The sequence below is a fragment of the Crocodylus siamensis genome, chromosome 13, assembly GCF_052110815.1.
Source record: "Crocodylus siamensis isolate JL-2025a chromosome 13, ASM5211081v1, whole genome shotgun sequence".
Taxonomy (NCBI): domain Eukaryota; kingdom Metazoa; phylum Chordata; order Crocodylia; family Crocodylidae; genus Crocodylus; species Crocodylus siamensis.
This window is the reverse complement of record NC_143407.1, coordinates 6,369,523-6,388,209: the sequence shown is the minus strand read 5'-3', so window position 1 is coordinate 6,388,209 and position 18,687 is coordinate 6,369,523. Positions and strand designations below refer to the sequence as shown.

The 18,687-nt window shown below is 51.9% G+C and overlaps 1 protein-coding gene across 10 annotated transcripts in view; it reads right to left on the bottom strand.

The window, feature by feature from the left end:
* FOXP4 (forkhead box P4) overlaps window positions 1-18,687 on the bottom strand; it is a 122,865-nt gene that overhangs the window by 62,923 nt on the left and 41,255 nt on the right. For all 10 annotated transcript variants that reach the window (XM_090026381.1, XM_090026377.1, XM_090026375.1 and 7 more), the window contains one exon: window positions 2,246-2,335. In XM_090026381.1, the coding sequence (XP_089882507.1) occupies window positions 2,246-2,335 (90 nt within the window). The remainder of the gene's footprint in view (window positions 1-2,245; window positions 2,336-18,687) is intronic.

Here is an 18,687-nt window from a genome sequence, read left to right as displayed (position 1 = left end):
AGGAGGCAGCAAAGAAGGGAACCCTTGCACTCGGGGACGGCGAGCACGGCAGGGGCCGCGCCAAGGGAAGGAACGAACGAGACGGGCCCGAGAGAGTCGAAAAGGCTTTTGTGGAGAGCGGGACATCCTTCCACCGCTCAGAACCAAACCAGGGGGAGGCCGGAGAAAACAAATACGATGCAGAGGAAAGCAATTTAATCCCCTTGTTTCATCCCAGACGCATTTTGCCAGGCGGGGAGAGAAGAACAAATGGTGACGAGACCGTCCTGCGGATTCTGCTCTCTGGGTCGTCCGGATGAACAGAAGCCAACCTCCCTCCCCCCCCAGCCGCTCGCCCACCAGGTCCCCTCCACCTCCAGTGGGCTTTGGAGCTGGCTCAGCCTGGTATACGCAGGACCTCCAGCTCTGAGAGAGCTCGTGCTAATTACTTTCCTTTGTTAATTAAACCCACGTGGCTCTAATAAGGTAACCTGCTGTTCTCCGATAAATTTAATTAGCCTGAAGGGAGAGCCCCTCCACACAGCTATTTAAATTGTCACTTTACATTCGCGTGGGCTTTGCTTCTTTCTCCCTCTCCTCCCTTCCCCAGTCCTCTCCTCTGGCTGGATTTATGCCCCTTTCCTGCCCTCCCACCTGGTGGAAACTTTTGCAGCTAGAAAGCAGGGAGACCGCTGAAGTGAGGGAAGGGCACCTCTCCTTTGCAAGGGGGCAGGGTGAAGCCAAGGCCGAGGGCCACTCCATGGAGGGGGACAGTGGCAGGGGCAGACCATCAAACCCCCTCTCTCTCTCCAGGGGTAATTTTCCTCCTGTTTGAGACTAGCACTGAGGTCAGCAATCCCTCCACAAAACTGAGGGCTTCCCCCTGCCCGGTGCTGCCTCTGTCCCAGTAGAGAACAGGTCTTTGTCCATCTAGTGGCTGCTCTACACAATAGGATAAGAGCCTACTACTACTACCATCATCCCATGAATTACTGCTTTAGCTCTCTTCCAGCTCTGAACGTTTTGGGTTTAAACTTCACCACAAACGTCTCCTGGGCTTTCCCCCTTGGGCGCCAGCTACGATTGCTCCGAAATTCCCTCGGGAGTGCCGTGACCGGGAAAGCCATCTTGTTACCAGCGTTGTTGGTTGTAGCCGTGTTGGTCTAAGGACATACACATGGCGAATGACCAACAGCACGTGGCGTATGTCCTTAGACCAACACGGCTACAACCAACACCCCTGCAACATGGGAGAGATCGAATTTTGCCGTTTGGAGTGGAAACTTCACAACACGAAGCAAAAAGAGCTGCAGAAACAAAAGTCTTGTTCATGAATCCCAGGGCTATGATCTGGCAACACCCCCCCGCTCCTCTCCATCCTTCCCAGGCCTTTGCCCTTCATTCTAGGTCAAGCTGTAAAAGAAGCCATTCCTGTCACCCCCACCCTGATGCAAAGCAGTGAAAGGTCTAGAAGGTGACAGCCTGCAATGTGGCCCCATGACGGATCCCTTCCTCTTTCATGCCTTCTCCCCCCCCACCCCCAGACCCAGACCTCACCCACGTGCCAACATCTCCCTTACACAACCCTCTCCCAACACAGAGGTAAGCCTTGATACGCAGCTCATAAATACTTGCCTTCTGAAGAGCAACTACCCGCCACAGGCAGCTCTCCAGACCCCACATCACACCCCAGCTGGAAGGACAAGTGCTTCTCCTTCAGGGCAATACACTGGATTTGCAATAGCTGCCTTCATGCTAAGCACTGCCCACCTGGCGCTAAGGACCCAAGTGGGTGGACAGCCCGAAAGAAGGTATAGGCAACAAAGAGAGAACTCATCTCCTGGAACTAAATCTGCATCCAAACTATCCACGGCATCATCCCCCTTCCTGTCCCGCTGCCTTCTCTCGTAGTAAAACACAAGGAAAACAGACCAGGATTCATCGGGGATAAACTCTCTGATATCATGCGGCGTTGTAACGGAGCATGAGGCCATTTCTGCACGTGTTTTCCGGCGGTCCTGAAGAATTCATAGCAAAGAGCGTGTGCTCGCGTATATGCATGTGTATGCGAGGGCTGAAAAGCATTCACCAGCACCAGGTCCCCTTTGGAAGTCAACTGTGCTCCCGAATTGACAGTTTGAGCAGCCCTGCCATGCTGCACGCCGGTCACGGCCACCAGTGGCTCTGACCCCCAGCAGAAGATTTCCCCCCCTGCTAGTAAAGCCCTTCCCCAAGGGACTTGGGAGAAGGTGACTCTGTGCCTCACCTGAACTGCCGGCTGCTTGTTCTCATTGCTGCTGGGAGAGGTCAGCCCCGTGGCCTGCTGCAGAAGGAACTGCCTTGCCACTTGGAGAGCCTGGAAGAAAACACAGAACAAGGTGAAGAGGGGAACAGACAGGACAGGGACTCCAACTCTATTTCTATTCTCTGGCAGACCCGAGGCATCGCCCAGGGACAGATTTTTGAAGGGATTTAGGCGTCCAGCTGAAAGGAACGGGGGCAAGGCACCCGATGCTTAAAATTTTGGCCTTTAGATCTTGTCTTCAGGTCTCCATCATAGGGTAGATCAGTCTTCCCTACCAAAAAGGCTTACTGACTGCAAGGTGCTTGGATAAGGCCTGGGGGTCCATAAAAGTGGCCTTACTAAATTCAAGAGTTACTTGCAAGTTGCAGCATTGCAGCTCCTGGTCAGGCTTCAGGGCCCTAATGAGGCAGGGGACACAACTATTGAGCGTGAGTTCTCACCCCAACTGAATAACCAGTGCGAGAATCTCATATCACTTTAAACACTTCAAGATAGCCATTTAGCAGGATTTATGGCTGACCTAAGGTGGATCCATTTCCTTTTTTTTTTTTTTTTTTAATACAGGTCTGCTTGGAAAGTGTTATTCATTTCCTTCACATAACTAGTCCTGAAAGTAAAACTGGGTAAGTCATCCTGATGCATTTGTTGAAACCCGCAGGCCTCTTGAATGGAAAGTGGGGGGAAAAAACCATGCGCGTGTCAAGCCACATGCAAGGACGCAAGTGTGAGAACAAGCGTGCCAGTACCCTGAAGGGGAAGCCAAGCCGGAGAGCGCCAACTCACTGACAACAGCAAGCAAGCGTGGAAGTGCACAAGAGCACATGCTCCCATGTGCCAGGAGCCCAAACGGTCACCAGGACTGGCAATAACCTGCAAGCGTGCGAGAAGAGGCATGCGCGAGCATGAGCGAGGCCATGTGTGCAGGCACCAGGGAGAAAGAGGTTTCATTCAGGAGCTTGGAGAAGGCAGCAAGAGGGAATAAGTTCTAACAAAAACAATCCCGCAGTCTTCAGAGCTGCTGCTCCCAGGCCCATTTCCTCATACGTTCCTTATTTTTGCTTTTAAAGAAACTCAATTTTTTTTTTTTTTTTGGGTACATTTCTGAACAACAAAGTCATTGTAGTCCTGCCTGCAAGACAGGTTTTTATTACAGCGCAGAGACAGGAGGGGGGGAGCGAAGGGGGAGAGGTCGGAGGGTCATAGCCCAGCTTGGCAGTGCTGCAAGCAGCATGTGGGTTCCACCGGGCTGTCAACACCAGGGCCGTAAATCAAGGCTCTGGCTTCCAAGAGGCGGCTGCGCGCTCCCTGGTCGGCAGAGGCACTGGCAGGGTGTGTCCCAAAGAAAGAGCCGCTTGTTAATTTTCCACATTTCCAGCTATAAAGAACAAAGTTGCTTTCCGTCAGGCCTTCGATACCGTACACTCTCGGTTTCGAGGGGCAGCTGAATTTACACAGGGGTCGGGCACATTAGCGCGCACGTATATGCAGAGAGCAGTTACACATCCGAAGTACGTGCATCGGCATAACACGGGCGCGGTTTGCCCGTGCGATTACACGGGCGCAGAGTAAGGACGAAAACGCTGTTTGCAACGTAAGCCGGGCCGCGTGCGCTTTGCACACAACGCACGCCCATCGGACACTGCTGCAAATGCCTAGCTACGGTATAATTACATATTAGTACAGACGTACCAGCTGCACAATCATCTGTTTAATCGGTCTCAGGTTTTAAATCAAGACACACGCGCACCCCGCTTTAAAAGCCACCCAATGGACCAACCAAAATAATTAGTTAAGCTCAGCGATCGCCAACTCAGGGAAGTTACTCTAAAATAAGGTAAGAGTATGGATTTCAAGAACAAATAGTTATTGCAGAATCCCTCCTTCTGAGCACATTTGTTCTGGAAGAGTGTGAACTCTTCTGCCTGCTTTCAAAAGAATAAAAGCATACACACAAGGAGCTGGCGTGGAGTAACTATGGCACAACGACTTGCTGGGCAAAAAGTATTTTATTCAATTCCCCCCACCCCAAAACAAGCCCTAAAATGTAAGAGCAAAACTGAGGCTATTTTAACGTGGCTACTGAAGGGAGGGTCCTTAGGCATAGGTTTGATCGACTAGAAGGGGCAGAGAAAGAGAGAGTGTTCCCCAGTAAATGCACACAGGCAGTAGCACAGTACAGCTCCTTGTAGTGTGCAAGGTTTCAGCTTCTGTGTAAAAAACACACCACATCACGGGACCTAGAAAAAACAGTCATACCCCAAATGCAGCTAACAGCCAGTCGGTTTTGCAGCACAGAGAGGAAGCAAAGCGTGTGAGCTGCTGCATCAATGAAAAGTCAAAAAAGTCCAAGAACTACGACCAACTGAGTAGCGACCGATCCACCTAAGTGCCTCTGTGCACTGCCGGGGCAAGATCAGACATATTCAAGGGCAAAGGAGGGGTTCACGAGAGGGGGCTGTAGAGAGATGGGAACTAGGACAATGGTAGGCAGTAGTGTAAAAGTGCCACAATGCACCCAGGCTCTGAAGTCTTTTGGTTGCAGGTTTCAGAATCAGAAATAAAAGCTTGCCGAGGTTTGTTGAAAGAGAGGCCTGGCTCTGCCGTTTCCTTCCAGATCAAAATGCTGCCAAGGTCCTGCTGTGTTTGGGACTGCTGAGCTAAGGGTCAGCCGCAAAGACAAAGCTGGCGATGTGAAACCTCGCGGGATGCATCTTCACTAGCAACGAAGCCCTGTTCTTACCTTGTGTCTACCAATATGGACTAACTTCTTTTTTTTTTTTTGGAAAAAAAAATTATTATGTTTTATATATATATATATATATATGAGCTCCACCTCCAGCACTCTTCCAAGTGGCCCCTGTGTTAACACATGTGAGTTAAAATCCACGGTACAACAAGGCAGACTAATTTCCACTTGCACTGGAGTAGGTCGAGGTAACCCACTGAGTCTTCAGGGTGACAGCTCTCACGTGTGAATACTACAGCCTGCCTGGCCTTTACCTGGTATAGCTCACACATGGCCAGGACACACCTTTGTTTCTTCTCCTGAAGATAAAGACCTGAAAGACCAAGACACTTTTAAAAGGAAATCCAGGGCTGACCAGTGGTTTGCTACCAAGCTCCACGGTAAGCAACCGCTTCTAAATGGAAATTCTGGGCAGGTCCATCTCCATTTTGCTTTCGAGCTTTTTAGCTCTTTCAAAGCACAAAAAACAAAAGGGAAGGGGGCTTGAGGGACTTGCAGTGGGGAGATCAATCCCTGAAGATCCTTGCATGTTAGTGAGAGTAAGCATCCCGCTAGGGTTAAGAACTACTTGCACAATCCCTGCCAGTCTGTGCCAGAGCCAGAGGATGGAGCATCATTAATTAAAAATCACACTTCTGTACAATTCTTCTTTAAATATACCACATTTATTCATATACTCCCTTCTGCCCCCCCCCCCACAAAAAAGACCAAAAAAAAGGACATGCATTTCATTTTGGGAAGGCAGAATGAGAAAAAAAAAATCCTTTTTAACTCAACTGTTCAGAATCAGTTTTCTCGTATAAGACACCCGCCTCTCCTAAATCACTGTTTTTGGAGAAAAAGAAAATCATGGTATGTAAGTATTTACTATTGTTGCTTGATAACACACACAGCCTGAGCTATCCATGCTTTAACTCTATTAATTAAAAGGTGTGATGTTTTTCAATGAAATTGTTATACCAATTTAATCCCTTGCGTGGCTGCAGCTGGTATAAACCTGCTCAATGCATTTCTAGTACCGACACAACAGGACAGCTACAAAGCATCCTTGAAAAACCGGTATACCTGCGGCCACATTGGGGGAGGCTACATCACTGTAACCACAGTCTGTGCACATGTGCACAAATGCAAGCTTAACACTGGACTCTCTATTCTTTCCATCTGTTGACTTTGCCCATTCGACAGCAGTTTATGTAGGCTCGCTTTCACCGTTTGCCCTGCAGAGCCTGTTTCCTCTGCTGTTTGCAGAGTTTTATGTTGGCTTCTCACACAGCAGAGGACAGAGAAAAATTAGTTTTTATAAAGGCAACGGGAAAATATTATTGTAAAGGCAAAAAAAAAATTTAAAGCAGAGCCCGCAATGACCTGGGGACTTGGGCAGGTTAGGACCTAAAGCTGCCTTTTTAACTCTTTTTTGGAAACAGCGTATTCCAGGGTTGCCCCTCCTCTCTCAAGGAATGAGAATTCAATGTCAGCTGCAGGAAGAGTTTTAAAAAAGGGGCACTGTAAAACAATCGGACCTCAGCAAGCCTGCCCGAGCGTGGCACAGAGCACAGGAGGGAAGGCAGCATCCTGCAATTACTTACACTTGCACAATCAGATTTTCACACTTGTCTGCACTCAGCCTCCCAGCCCCTTTCCAAGAGGTGCACAGAACAGCCTTGTCACCTCCAAACATTTGGCTCGCTGGGTTACTACAATAATCCATGCGACCCACCCATTTGTTGCTTGGGCCCAAGGGCCTAGTTCCCGTTTAACTGCACTTGAAGTTTAAAAAGGGGAAAGGCAGGCTTTTGGTTTGGGAGCAAGGAGACCTCTTCAAGGGCGACAGCCTTTTAGTCTCTACTCTGCTGAGCTGCTGCCTGGCCCTCGGGAAATCCGGTGACTTCTGTACCTCGGTTTTTCCGTCTGTGAAATGGGACCATCGCTCCTTGGCAAGGAAGCCACAAGGCTAAAGTCACGGTGTGTGGCAAAATGAGCATGGTGATTTATTTCAGATGGGGAAAAGGAGGTAAAGAGAGAAGAGGAAATGATTTTTCTTGGAGCTGCAACCAGCTGGTGCAAGAGGGTGGGAAACAACGCAGGCGTCTTGTCGGCTTGCTCCCTCATCTGCCAGACAACATTGCCCTGCCCCCACCCAATCTTTTCTTTAAATCTCCCAATAAATTTACTCGGAAGCTCTCTAGAAATTAAAGAGGAGACGGAGAGGAAAAGGCAAGAGACGCAGCGAGAGAGAGAACAAGAGAGGGCACCGCTGCGGCTTGAACACGGCGCAGATCGGAAGCCCAGCCCGCCAAAGGAAAGCGCGTTTCTCGAGCCAGCAGCAGAGGTCTCCGCTAGACCCGGCATTAACGGCAGGAGCCACACAACGGGAGCTTTGTCTGCGGGGAGACGTGGGGACAGCCCCTGGTTTTACGAGGCACTGGGAACCCTGTAAAGTCTGCGCGAGTTTATTAAGCTGGCAAATGACCTGAACAAGAAGAATATGGCTCGTGCCAGGGCCAGGCCGCGTGTCAAAAGGGCACCGAGCCAGGCTGGCCCGGGGGAGCCGGGACGAGCCCCCGCCACCTGGCGACGGGGACGCCGCGCCGCGCGGGCACGCGGAGCCGAGGGCGGCAAGGAGGCGCGGCTGGAATGCAGGCGGCCACCCCGCCCGGGCTCTCATGGGGGAATTTAATTCACTCCCTGCTGACTCTCTCACTTTGTTGTGCTCTGAAGCACGAAATTACAAGATTTACAGGAAAAAATGACATGGCCTTACAATCTCACACAGGGGCCTCCCCATGACAGCCACGCAGCTCACCCAGAGGAGCCCCCCGCCCCCTCCCGGCCCTCCCCCTGGCCCAGCCAGACGCCCAGGAAGGGCAGGGAAGCCAGCAGCCGAGTTGCAGAGAGAGCTGCGGGGCAGTGGCGGGGCAGGGACGCGTGTGCATGGTTGCGGGGGGAGGACACGGCTTTTTGTTCCAGCCACCTGCTGCTCAAGGAGACGGGCACCAGCGTTGTTTCGGCTCAGCTGAGAGGCAAGCGTTTTTCAACCCCGGACAGGCAATGGCATGCACACACAACCGCTTGGCCAGGGTGCTCCAGCCCCACTCGGTGCACTGGGAGAGGGTGGACGAGCCGCACCGCTCACAGTCCCTTCTTCGCTTCAGAGTGCGCGGGGATTGAAAGGCTGGATCAGAAATCAGGGTCCCCCCAGGCCAGTGTCCATCTTGGATGGACACGAGCAACATCAGAGGCGTGTAGGCAAAACCCCACAACAAGGTAACTCTTTTCTGGGAAATGCTTCCCTCTATCCCCCAGGCTACAGTGACTGGGTGCTTTCAGATCCCCCTACCACAGCCAACCCAGGATGAGCCAAGCCTTCATGCTGCCTGAACGTGTGCAGTTTAAGCTATCGCAATGCTTGCGCTACTCCAAACTCAGCCTGATGGCTGGAAACCAAAGGGGAACTTGCACGGAAACCACAGGCTCTACTATCGAAATCAAGGTCTCGATGCAGCTCCCTGGGCCAGTGGTCCGGGGAGGATGGGGATCCATTGCTTTGGCCATTGTTTCAGAAGAAACAATGCGCTTCTCTGATCTACAAAATGCAATAGAGCTTGGGGCGCCTCAGCATTCAGGTCAAGGAGTCGACGTCCGCTGCCGCAGTGGAAGCTGACCTCAGCCCCTTGCTCGGGACAGACCCCGATCTGGAACGGCTGCAGATCAGGAACGAGATGGGATCGCCTTATTTGTGCTCGCCCACCACAGGCGGGAGGGAAGAGGAGATCCAACGATGAGGAACATCCATCTCTTGGAGCAGGACCATGCAGCCGGGACCCCTTTCTAGCAAAATCCAAAGAAGCTGCCCCGCAAGTGAAGAAAAGCAGGAGATCCCCGAACGTTCGCTGACGCCTGGCGACCGTCTCAGCCCATAGTTTCCACCATAGGGAAGGCAGTGATGCTGCCCGCTCAGAAGCCTTGCGCGATTCATAACAGGTGCTTTCTCCACCATCTCAAAGCCCAGCTCCCCAACAAGGACCTGAAGAGCGGATAGATGGAACTGAATTGGGGAGGCGAAGTCACGGAGGCATGAAGCGAACCGGCAGCTTTGTGAGCCGGGATCTTCTGGGGGCCTCCTTGACCTGCACTCGCTGACCCCTCTCAATGAGCCAGAAGATAAGCCTCAAACACCAACATTAGCAGCCAGTCGACAACATTATGTGCCCCTGGGACTCTTAGAGCATGTAAGAGGACGGCTACCCATAATCTTTCACAGCCTCCTTTGGAAAATATGTGAAAGCGAAACCTCCTGACTTGGGCTATGGCTACACAAGGCTGTTACCACTTCAAAGACAGCTGTCGCTGTAAGGTAGATAGACTCTGTAACGTAGACGCAGCTTGGTGGGCAGGAGCATTTCTGCTCCCCAGAGCCACACCACTTTCCCTCAAAGAAGCTCCATCAGCAGAAGTCTTGTCCTACCTACCAAAAGAGCTGCATCCACATCAGGGTTTACTCAGCAGAGCCATGTCGGCTGCGGGGAGAGTACGATCTTTTCGTACCCCTCGCTGCCATCTCCGCAGCAAACTTCCAAGGTAAAGAAACAGCTTCCAACAGATTTTTTTTCCCCCTGCTTCCTGTTAATGATCTATGAACGGGGAAAGTGTTTGTTTTTTAATTGTATCCTGCTCTGTGGGGTTATTCAAGAGTCATTAGCATGATATCCGTAATTAGGAACGAATGGTTTGTGTCAAATTCATCATGCTCCTGAATGACTCCCTTTGATCAGCAAATTATCCCATAAAAAGTTTGTAACATCTAAGACACTTATGTCAACAGCTCAAACGACTTGGCTTCCGGCTTTCACCAGAGCAGGGCAACTTCTGCTGCGAGCCTGAAGGGAGGAAAGGCAGGGAGGCTTGCTGGTGGATTTGGAACCTGATCTTCATAGCAATTTTGTGCCGCATGAAATTATTTTGGCTTTTACTGAGAAAGTCAATTGGTTAAAGCCCTGAGTCGGGATGCATTCATAGCAGCATCCTATTGCAGCTCCCACTGTTCATGCACTTTAAGCAGCTTTTTACTGCATCCACAGCAAGGGCGCACGTTACCTCTGAACTACACCAGTTTCAAGATGGTGAGCATTTAGACCAGGGGTGCCAAACTCACTCCAGACCCCTGGCCAGGTCTACAGGCCCAATGGTTGCGGCAGTGGCTGCAATGGTGGTCAGCAGGTGGCAGCAATGTGGCCATGCCCAACAAGGTGCAATGGCTCCACAAGCCATGCCCCTCAATTCCCAGCCCAGCTGGCTGGACACAGCAGCTCGGTGGGATGGATCCAGTCCGCAGGCTGTATGTTTGACACCCCTGCTTTGGACAAGTCCCTTTTCTCTGCAGCAAGAAAGACTTGCCCGATTGCAACGTTCCCATCTGGATCCAGGTCCCAAGCTGCCCAGGATCAGGGCGTCTGGATCAAGTCTCACGTACAGCTCTTCCTGTGCACTTCACGTTTGATTTTCAGCTGTTCCTATGAAGGCAGGCTGCTGAATGCCAATGCAACAAGAACTGCTAAGGGAAAAGAAAAAGAAGCAGCGGATTAATCCCACGTGTGGCAAACACAACGTCCAGGCAGCAGAAATGCCACGCCGGCATCCGCTCCCAAGAGAAAGAATTTGGCTATGAAAAAATCCCTGCCAGGACGCTTTGTAGATGCTGTACGTGAGGGCTGTCGGGTAACACACGCAGCACAGTTGCTTTCCGTCTGATTAATAAAGTATATTCCCCCATACTACAGAAGCTCATCCCAAGTCAGGATGTGGGGATCCAGAAGGAAACAGTCTATTATCTGGGTTTTCACTCAACATATACGGCGATTAATTCCACATCAGGTTCCCCAAGAGGCTGACCCTCCTCGAGGCCAGACTTCATATCCCCTGGTCCAACCGAGTAAGCGAGTCAAGGGGCAGGTTAGCCTAGCAATGAAGCTGTGCCCCTGCATGAGACCAATTTGGTGCGTTTCAGCTCGACCTTCCAGAGGAGGGGGATTATCCATTAAGATAAAAATCACCCCTAGCAATATCTGCCTGGTCTCCTTGATGATAGCCCCAGCAGAGACTCAAGATTGAGGGCCACATGAAGACAGAGCTTCCTTACAATCCAGGCTTCCTCTTCTTTTTCAGTCTTGATCTGGCAAATCCACTCGCTTACCTGGAAGAGAGCTGGGTACCCAGAAGGCCCACGGATTGAGCAGCCCAGGAGCCAGCCAACTTGGAGACATGAAAAAGTAGCTCGCCCAAGCTGGGGTAAGGCGACTGACTGGATCTAAGGGCCAGGAGCCCTCCCACTTAAGGACCTCTCTTCTTTACAGTGCTCCCCAACCTCAAAAACCCTTCGAGCTCAACATGATGCATAAAAACGGGTAGGCAAATTTAAGAACGAGGGATAAAAAAGCACCGTATCAAATAGCCAAGACAGCTGCTGGGCACAGAGTAATGTTAAAATGCTCAGACGCTATAATGAAGGACACGGGTATATACACAACCTAAATGGAGCATCCCTTAGACAACCTGCGAGGCCCGCAGTGACTGATGACTGCGAAAGCCCAACCTGAAAAACCTTAGATTTCCCAGGATAGGTGCTCAACCCTCGAGGGAAAAAGGAAAAGAAAAGCAGGCCCCTTTACGGTGCCTTAAGTCAGGCCTCCAAAGTCATGAGATGCTTTGGAAAAATCTTGGCCTTCATACTTTCAAGCATTTATTCTACAAGGTACTTTTTATTTTAATGGCACATTTTTGGACTCCTAATAGACGCCAAGACTCTACAGCAGCGCAAATCAAGAGACCGACTGCTGTCTGCCATGCCAGGAAGAAAACAGATTCCCAAAGAGCACAGGGATGGTGAGACACAGGCCGAAAATAACTACAGGGAATTTCCACCTGGAGGGGATCAAAGCTTTGAATGGGGCTTTAACCTCTAATGATTAAATAATAATAATAAAAAAGAAACAGCCGTAAAAATTGTATTAAACGGAGAAGGTGGTGGGGCAGCGGGAGGAAAGGGGAAGAAAAAGGGCTATAAAAACTGCTTCCACATATATTTTTCCCCCCTCTTTTTCACCCTTCCTCCCAAAAAAAAGAGCTGGGGGGAAGAGGGGAAGGACATTATAAATTATTTTTACACCAACCTCATAAAAATGACACTGTCGCATTCCAGAATTAGGACTATTCAAATAAAGTGTGTGCATACACACACACACACACACGTTTAGAGGGATGTTAACTGTGAATGATGCCACGTTGAAGAGTGTTCCCTTCGATCCCATCCCAACTTAATTGAAACCAAATGGCTCCAGGAGATCAGAATTAATAAAATGACACACTTCTTTACTAAAAGGGGTGTGTGTGTGTGTGTGTGTGGGGGGGGGGGGGGGGGGGGTCCTTTTAAACTCACACTAGTCCCCAGCTCTTCTTCCTTTCAATGCACCCACTCTAATGCTTCTGGACTTTATTCCTCCACTTGCAACGTTGCAGCCCTCTTAAGTGAGGGGTTAAACTGATTTCCACTAAGGAAGAATACGAGGACAAAGCCGGACCTTAGCTCCTGACAACCCCCTCCACCCCACATTTATATATATATATATATATTTATATGCATATAAATATATATATGCATATATCAGCGTTTATGCTCATTCAAAGATGAAATATAAATCAGGAAACCTAATAGAGAGATGAGTTTCACTTAAGTACTCTGGTCTCATTTTTATCTTAAATACCCTAATAATAGCATATTACACTATATATTTGAAATGCGATCACATGCTTTTATAGCAAGGTATCATTCATACCAGAAAGCTCCCCCCCACCCCATGTCTCCTTTGAAATATGAAAAACGGCTGATTCGGTTTTATTTTCAAGCCTTATTTTTGTTTAATAACGTAACATTTATTTTACATATGTCTGCAATAAATTGTATTAAAAAAACCCCCAGAACAAATATTAGAGTATGCGGACGGGATGGTTTTTCCAGATGGAGTTTGGAAGCGAAGCTACTGGAAAGCCTCTGCTGGGTGGGTTCAGACGCAGAAGGAAGAGTGGGAAGTTCACGATCACAGGACGGCGAGCAGCGTGGAGCGGTCCGAGGCAGGGGCTTTCAAGAGCGAGCTTAGATGCTCCCATTGCCTTCTGGGGTAAACCGGGGCTGGAGACCCTGATCTCCCCTACAAACTCTCCCAAGTCAATCTAAGATGGGGAAACTCACCTCCCCGCCCCAGGGTGAGCCGCCAGGAGCTGGTTGGGTTTGGGGCCTGGGTTGGTCTTTAAAAAAGTGTTTTTTGAAAAATTCACAAAGATCAAATCTCGTTTTAGTCTGAAAGCACAGGTCTCCAAATGGCCTGTCCAGGACAAAATCCTTCCCCTCGCCCTCCCACACTCCTTTCTCCCCAGCCTCTCCTCTCATGCCTCCTCCTCATCCATCCCGGTCCCCGTCATCTTCCTTTCTTGACCCCCGCCCCTTGTGTCCAGTCCCTTTGCCTCCCCTTCTTGCTTGCAAGCCTCCTCCTTCAGACTCCCCATCCCCTCCTCCTCCCCCAGCTGCCCGAAGCTGGAAAGTTCCCTTGTCTGTTGTGAGTCCCACACACAAAAGGAGCGCCTGCCCGTGACGAGTGACCCGTGGGATGGCAGAGACCCCCCCTTCTCCCCCTGCTTCTCCGCTCCCGCCCTGTAACAAAGAGACTTCAAGCAGCTCCAGTCTTCCCTAACTCCTCTAGGTCAACCTCTGAGCGCCGGCACAGCTTGGAGACGAGTGTCCTAAGTTCCCATCTTCCCACCCGGGCGGGAGGCTGCCCCTCCTGAGCCCTGCGATTGGCGGGAGGCCCCCCCTCCCCTCTTTGATGGGCCCTACTTTTGGCTCAGACTGTCACAGGGGCTGGACTCATCTGGCCAAGGTCAGTTGGCTGAAGCTGGTTAGTCTCTCCTTTGCTCCAAGGCTAGAGATCCTGGTCGCCATTGAACTCCACCAGGACAAGAACTAGGTTTCCAAATGGCTCGGGCTTAAAAAAGGGCCGAATTCCCCACTGCCGCTAGTGGGAGCATCTCTTCTGGCTACAACTGCATAGTGACTAGTGGCCATTTGGGTCATCTCCCCCTCCTGCCGCAGTTCTGCCCTGCTCCAGGCCCACGTCCCAGGCAAGACAGCGCACAAAGCCGCCCCACGGGTGCTCCACGCAGACACAGCCGCTGACACTGAAAGCGGAGAGCTTCCCCATGGGCTGGGCCACTACATCCACGGACGGGAGTCACTCCCTGACCTCCAGCCATTTCCTGGGGCGGGGGCAAAGAGGGCGGCTTCAGGAGCACGGAGCTGAACTCACAGCACGGGCCAGAACCCAGGTTTCCTGCGCTCCGCCGGCCCCTTCCACCCTGAGGGCTTGCCAAAAAAAAAGGCTTTGCATCTCCATTGTACCTTAGATGCTCACGCACAGAAGTCACTCACCGCAGGAACGCAGCAGCCTCGGCACCCGCTAAAAGAGCTCACGACAACTCGCAAGACCAGCAGCGGGGAAACGGAGGGAGGCCGAATGCAATGACTCGACTGTGGCCGAAGCAGCGGGCCCCGCACCTCAGTGCCCGAGCTTTTCCAGACCCAAGATTTGCAAAAGTGTGCAATGACTTCGGGTGCTCGATGGGAGAGACCTTCCTGGGTGGGAGCCGAGTGTCTCGAGCCGGGCACTTTGGGAACCTAGGCTGGGGGGCACGTGGGATTCGGAGAGAGCTAATGCAGCACCCTAGACCCATCACGTCACAGGTCTTGTGCTCGGTATTGCACAGGCGGGAGAGTTGCTTGCTTGCAGCCCCGGCCTGGCACGGATTTGAAGAGCGAGTTGTGCGTGCTCCAGGGAGGTGCGTCTGATCACGCTGCCGTACGCCACTTGACACCAGCATTTCCCAACCAAAGGCTGGCGGGAAGCGGTGGGCACACGGTTCTCCTCTGCCCAGCCCCCCTGGCCACCAGTTTCCACCAGGACCTTCCTCCCGCCGGGATTATGGATGGGGAGGCCGTGCACCAGTCCTCCCAGCCATCTTGCAGGGGTAGGGAGGGCAGGGACTAGCCCCCAAGTTAAAAACTCATTAATGTGTAAAGACCAGGGCCCTTTTGAATCTCGTTACAGGATGTTAGCATGCTGGAGGTCTCTTGACGTTCCCACAGCAACCACTGTGGGAGATCCCAGACGCTAGGCAACCCTCCCATGACCCCGGCTGACCTTTCCCCTCCGGTGACCCCCGCGACAATGTAAGTGCGCGCTATTGAATCCCAGGACGCTTTTCAACTGGGCCCCACCATTGAAATCCAGGGATTTAACCCTAACGCTATCACGTTGGCTGGGGGGGTGGGGTGAGGAAGAGATCCCTCCACCTCCTTGAGACACGGCCTGCGGAAACCAGCCGGGAAGCTCTCTCGGCCGCCTGGGAGCCCGACTCAGACCCCGGGCTACATCTGGAGCGAGCCTTTGCTTTGCTCGACAGCGAGCCGCTCTGCAGCAGTCAGGCTCAGGGGGTGCTCGCATCCCGTGCCCAACAAGGACCGGATTCTGGTCTCGGTTAGCCGTGCCGGTCAACACAGATCTTACGCCACTTGTAGCACCCATACGATGCAACAGGTGCCGAGGGCTGCTCTGAAGAGAAAAGCACGATCCACCAAAGACAAGCCGCATCTTTGGGCCAAAGTCACTCTCACCTCCTTCATTTCGTTACCGTGGCAGGACACGCGTGCCCACCCACTGGACAGGCCAATGGCACATAGTCAAACACCCTCTTCTCCCGTGCGATCATCTGTTCTGCTCAGAGGAGCATGCGTTCGACTCTCCTCTGGGGAGGATTCAGCTCAGCTTGCCATATTCTGCTATCGAGCAGAACGTGTAAAAGCCGACATAGGTGCATTGGGTACCCAGGTCGTAGCAGTATCGGTCTAGAGGAAAAGGCAGTCGGGACTCATAGTAGAGGTGTTATCTTTTATTAAACCAACGAGATTTTTGCAAAAAAAAATTCTTTCATTGCAAGCTTGTGGGCACAAACGCCCTTCATCAGGCTTCGGAGAAAAGATTGTAAGCTTTTACAACGGGAGAACTTTTACGATCTTTTCTCCGATGCCTGATGAAGGGCGATTGTGCCCACAAACGTGCAATGGAAGAATTTTTTTTGCAAAAATCTTGTTGGTTTAATAAAAGAGATCATCTCTACTACGAGGCCCGACTGCCTTTCCCACAGGTGCATTAATGCTCACGCTTCCCAGCCCTGGCCAACCATTACGTGATTCGGGTCAGGAAAAGAGACTTTGTGGTGCTGAAACCTTAGCATCCCCACACCCTTCTTACTTGAGGCAGGTGGAAGACCCTGACTATCCCATTGTCCTTTGAGAGAAGTCCAACAGTTTCTCCCCAAAACAGGAGGAGAGACGTGGCTGCTCCATTTCCTCCCCGCCACCTCAGCCCTCAAGTTTCTCCTAGCAGTGGGTGCATTGCAAAGGGAAGGAAAGAAGCAGACACAGATAAAGCTCGGCAAAAGAAATCAGAGCCAGCACGTGCTGAGGAGGGGAGAAACCAAGCCTCCCGCCCTCCTCCGGAAAGGAAGGGGTGAGGGATCGGACCTGCCAGGCTTCAGGAGACGCCCGAGCACACTGGGATGGACACACGCGCTGTACAGCAATGCTTCTGGCATCACTTCATCTCGCCTGGTGCCAAGGCAAGGACCCCCGCAGGTCTCTAGAGGATCACGGGAACACAGGATTGCTCCCACCACGCCAAGGCACATTGCAAAAGGACCGGGACTTCATTTGGGGCCGTAAGAAGACAAAGGGAGGAAAGGCTTCCCCTTTTCATGAGTGCCCCGTTCAGTTGCTTTGCACTTGAACGGGAGGATCACCAGCAGGAACGGGTGGGCGGCTGGGAACCAGCGGTCCCAGCCAACAGGGATCTGCTAGGTCCCAGAAGAGCAGGCCCATCCAGCTCAGAGCGGGAAGGAGGGCCGAGCTTCCCGGAGCGCTGCCGGCTCTCCCCTGGCCCAGACCAATCCCCCTGCCAGCGCTCAAGTTCAGCCATCCCCTGCCTCCTCTCTCCGCCCTCCCCCACGGGACCCAGTGCTGGCTGCAGGTCGCCCAGCCGCCTCGGTCCTTTCATCTCTATTTAAACAAGCTCTTCAGCTCTGCCCGTTGCGTGGAAACAGACACTCCGTCTTGTTAAAAAATGACGTGCATGCTCTCTCCAGCCCTGTTTGTTTCAGTCTAAACTCCTGTCAGATGCCTGACTTCTGACTCTCTCTGTTTATCTCTCTCTCCTTCTGTCACCTCATTACTCCACAGCCCGGCTCACGTTTCCAGGCCCTGTTTACCCTGTGCTCAGGAGATGGGCACTGGCGCTGCCCGGAAGAACGCCTCATGACCAGAACGAAGGAGCAAGCGGAGGCCGGGCTCGAACCCACGGCTGGGGCCTTCGACATCCGGTGCTGCAAGCACGTTCCGGCCCCGGCATCGATGTCCCTTCTCCAAAGGACCCTGCCAGCAACCTCCTCCTGACCCCACCACGACTTCCAGGGCCACGTGCCCTCCAGATGGAGGTAGGCATGGCTTCCCGATGCAAGCACCGGGCCGGAAGCCAGGAATTCCCTGGTTCTAGTCCCAGCTCTGACCTTTTTCCATCTCAACCCCCATTTTGGCCTTAGGAAAGCCACTTCATTCCTACCCAGACAAAACTCGCAGTACCCTCCCTGGGAGTTATCATCGGGAGAAGACTTGTACAGCCCTAACAATGCAAGTACCTGGCTCTAGCCTGGGGAGAGAGTGCTGGAAACCTCCCAAGTATTTTGCAATCCCAGATGATGTTGCATGTTGCAAGCCCTCTTTGGAAGCCGCGTGGGGAACAAAGGATTGAAGACCTGGGACAAGAGATCGCTGGCGGGTTTTAGCCCATGCACGGTTTCCTTAAACCCTCCGGTGAATTCATACGGTTAAAAAAAAAAAGGGCGGGGGGAGCAACAGACGGCATTTCAAGAACCGCAGCTCAAATCGGGACACAGGAACTGTCAGACAGGAACAGCCCAATGGTCCAGTAACCTGCTTTCAACAGGGGTAAAATGGTAGATGCTTCTGAGGAAGGTGGAAAACCTTCATAAAGCACCTAATTGTGCAAAACTCTATATATGAGGACATTTATTCCTGACCCCAGCTGGCGCTCAGCTTGTTCCCTGAAGCATGAAGATTGATGGGCCTTAGGAATTTTTATCCAAGCTACTGTCATTGCAGATGTCATTTGGATTTGGAAGTTTACCAAATCCTTTGCCTTAGCCGCGGCCTGTCCAGCGAGCGCCTCGGTGCAATGATGCAGGGGATCGAGTCAGTCATCCTATGCTCTCTCATTCTGGGATGACATGATTCAGGTGTAGGAGTGGGGAATCATTAATCCCCCGTTCGACTGATCTGCCTTGGGCACCAACCACGATCAGAGATGCAGGAAGATTCTCTGCCCGTTTCTCCTCCATCTTTGCACTCTTCCCCCTGGGATGTGGCTTTTTTAACGTGCGCGGAGCCAGCTACCCTGCTCTGGGCAGACAATTCCTTCTCTCACCTCCAGAGGGAGGGATAAGAGCCGCAGCTTGACATACCTTCTCCAGCATGGTATGGACC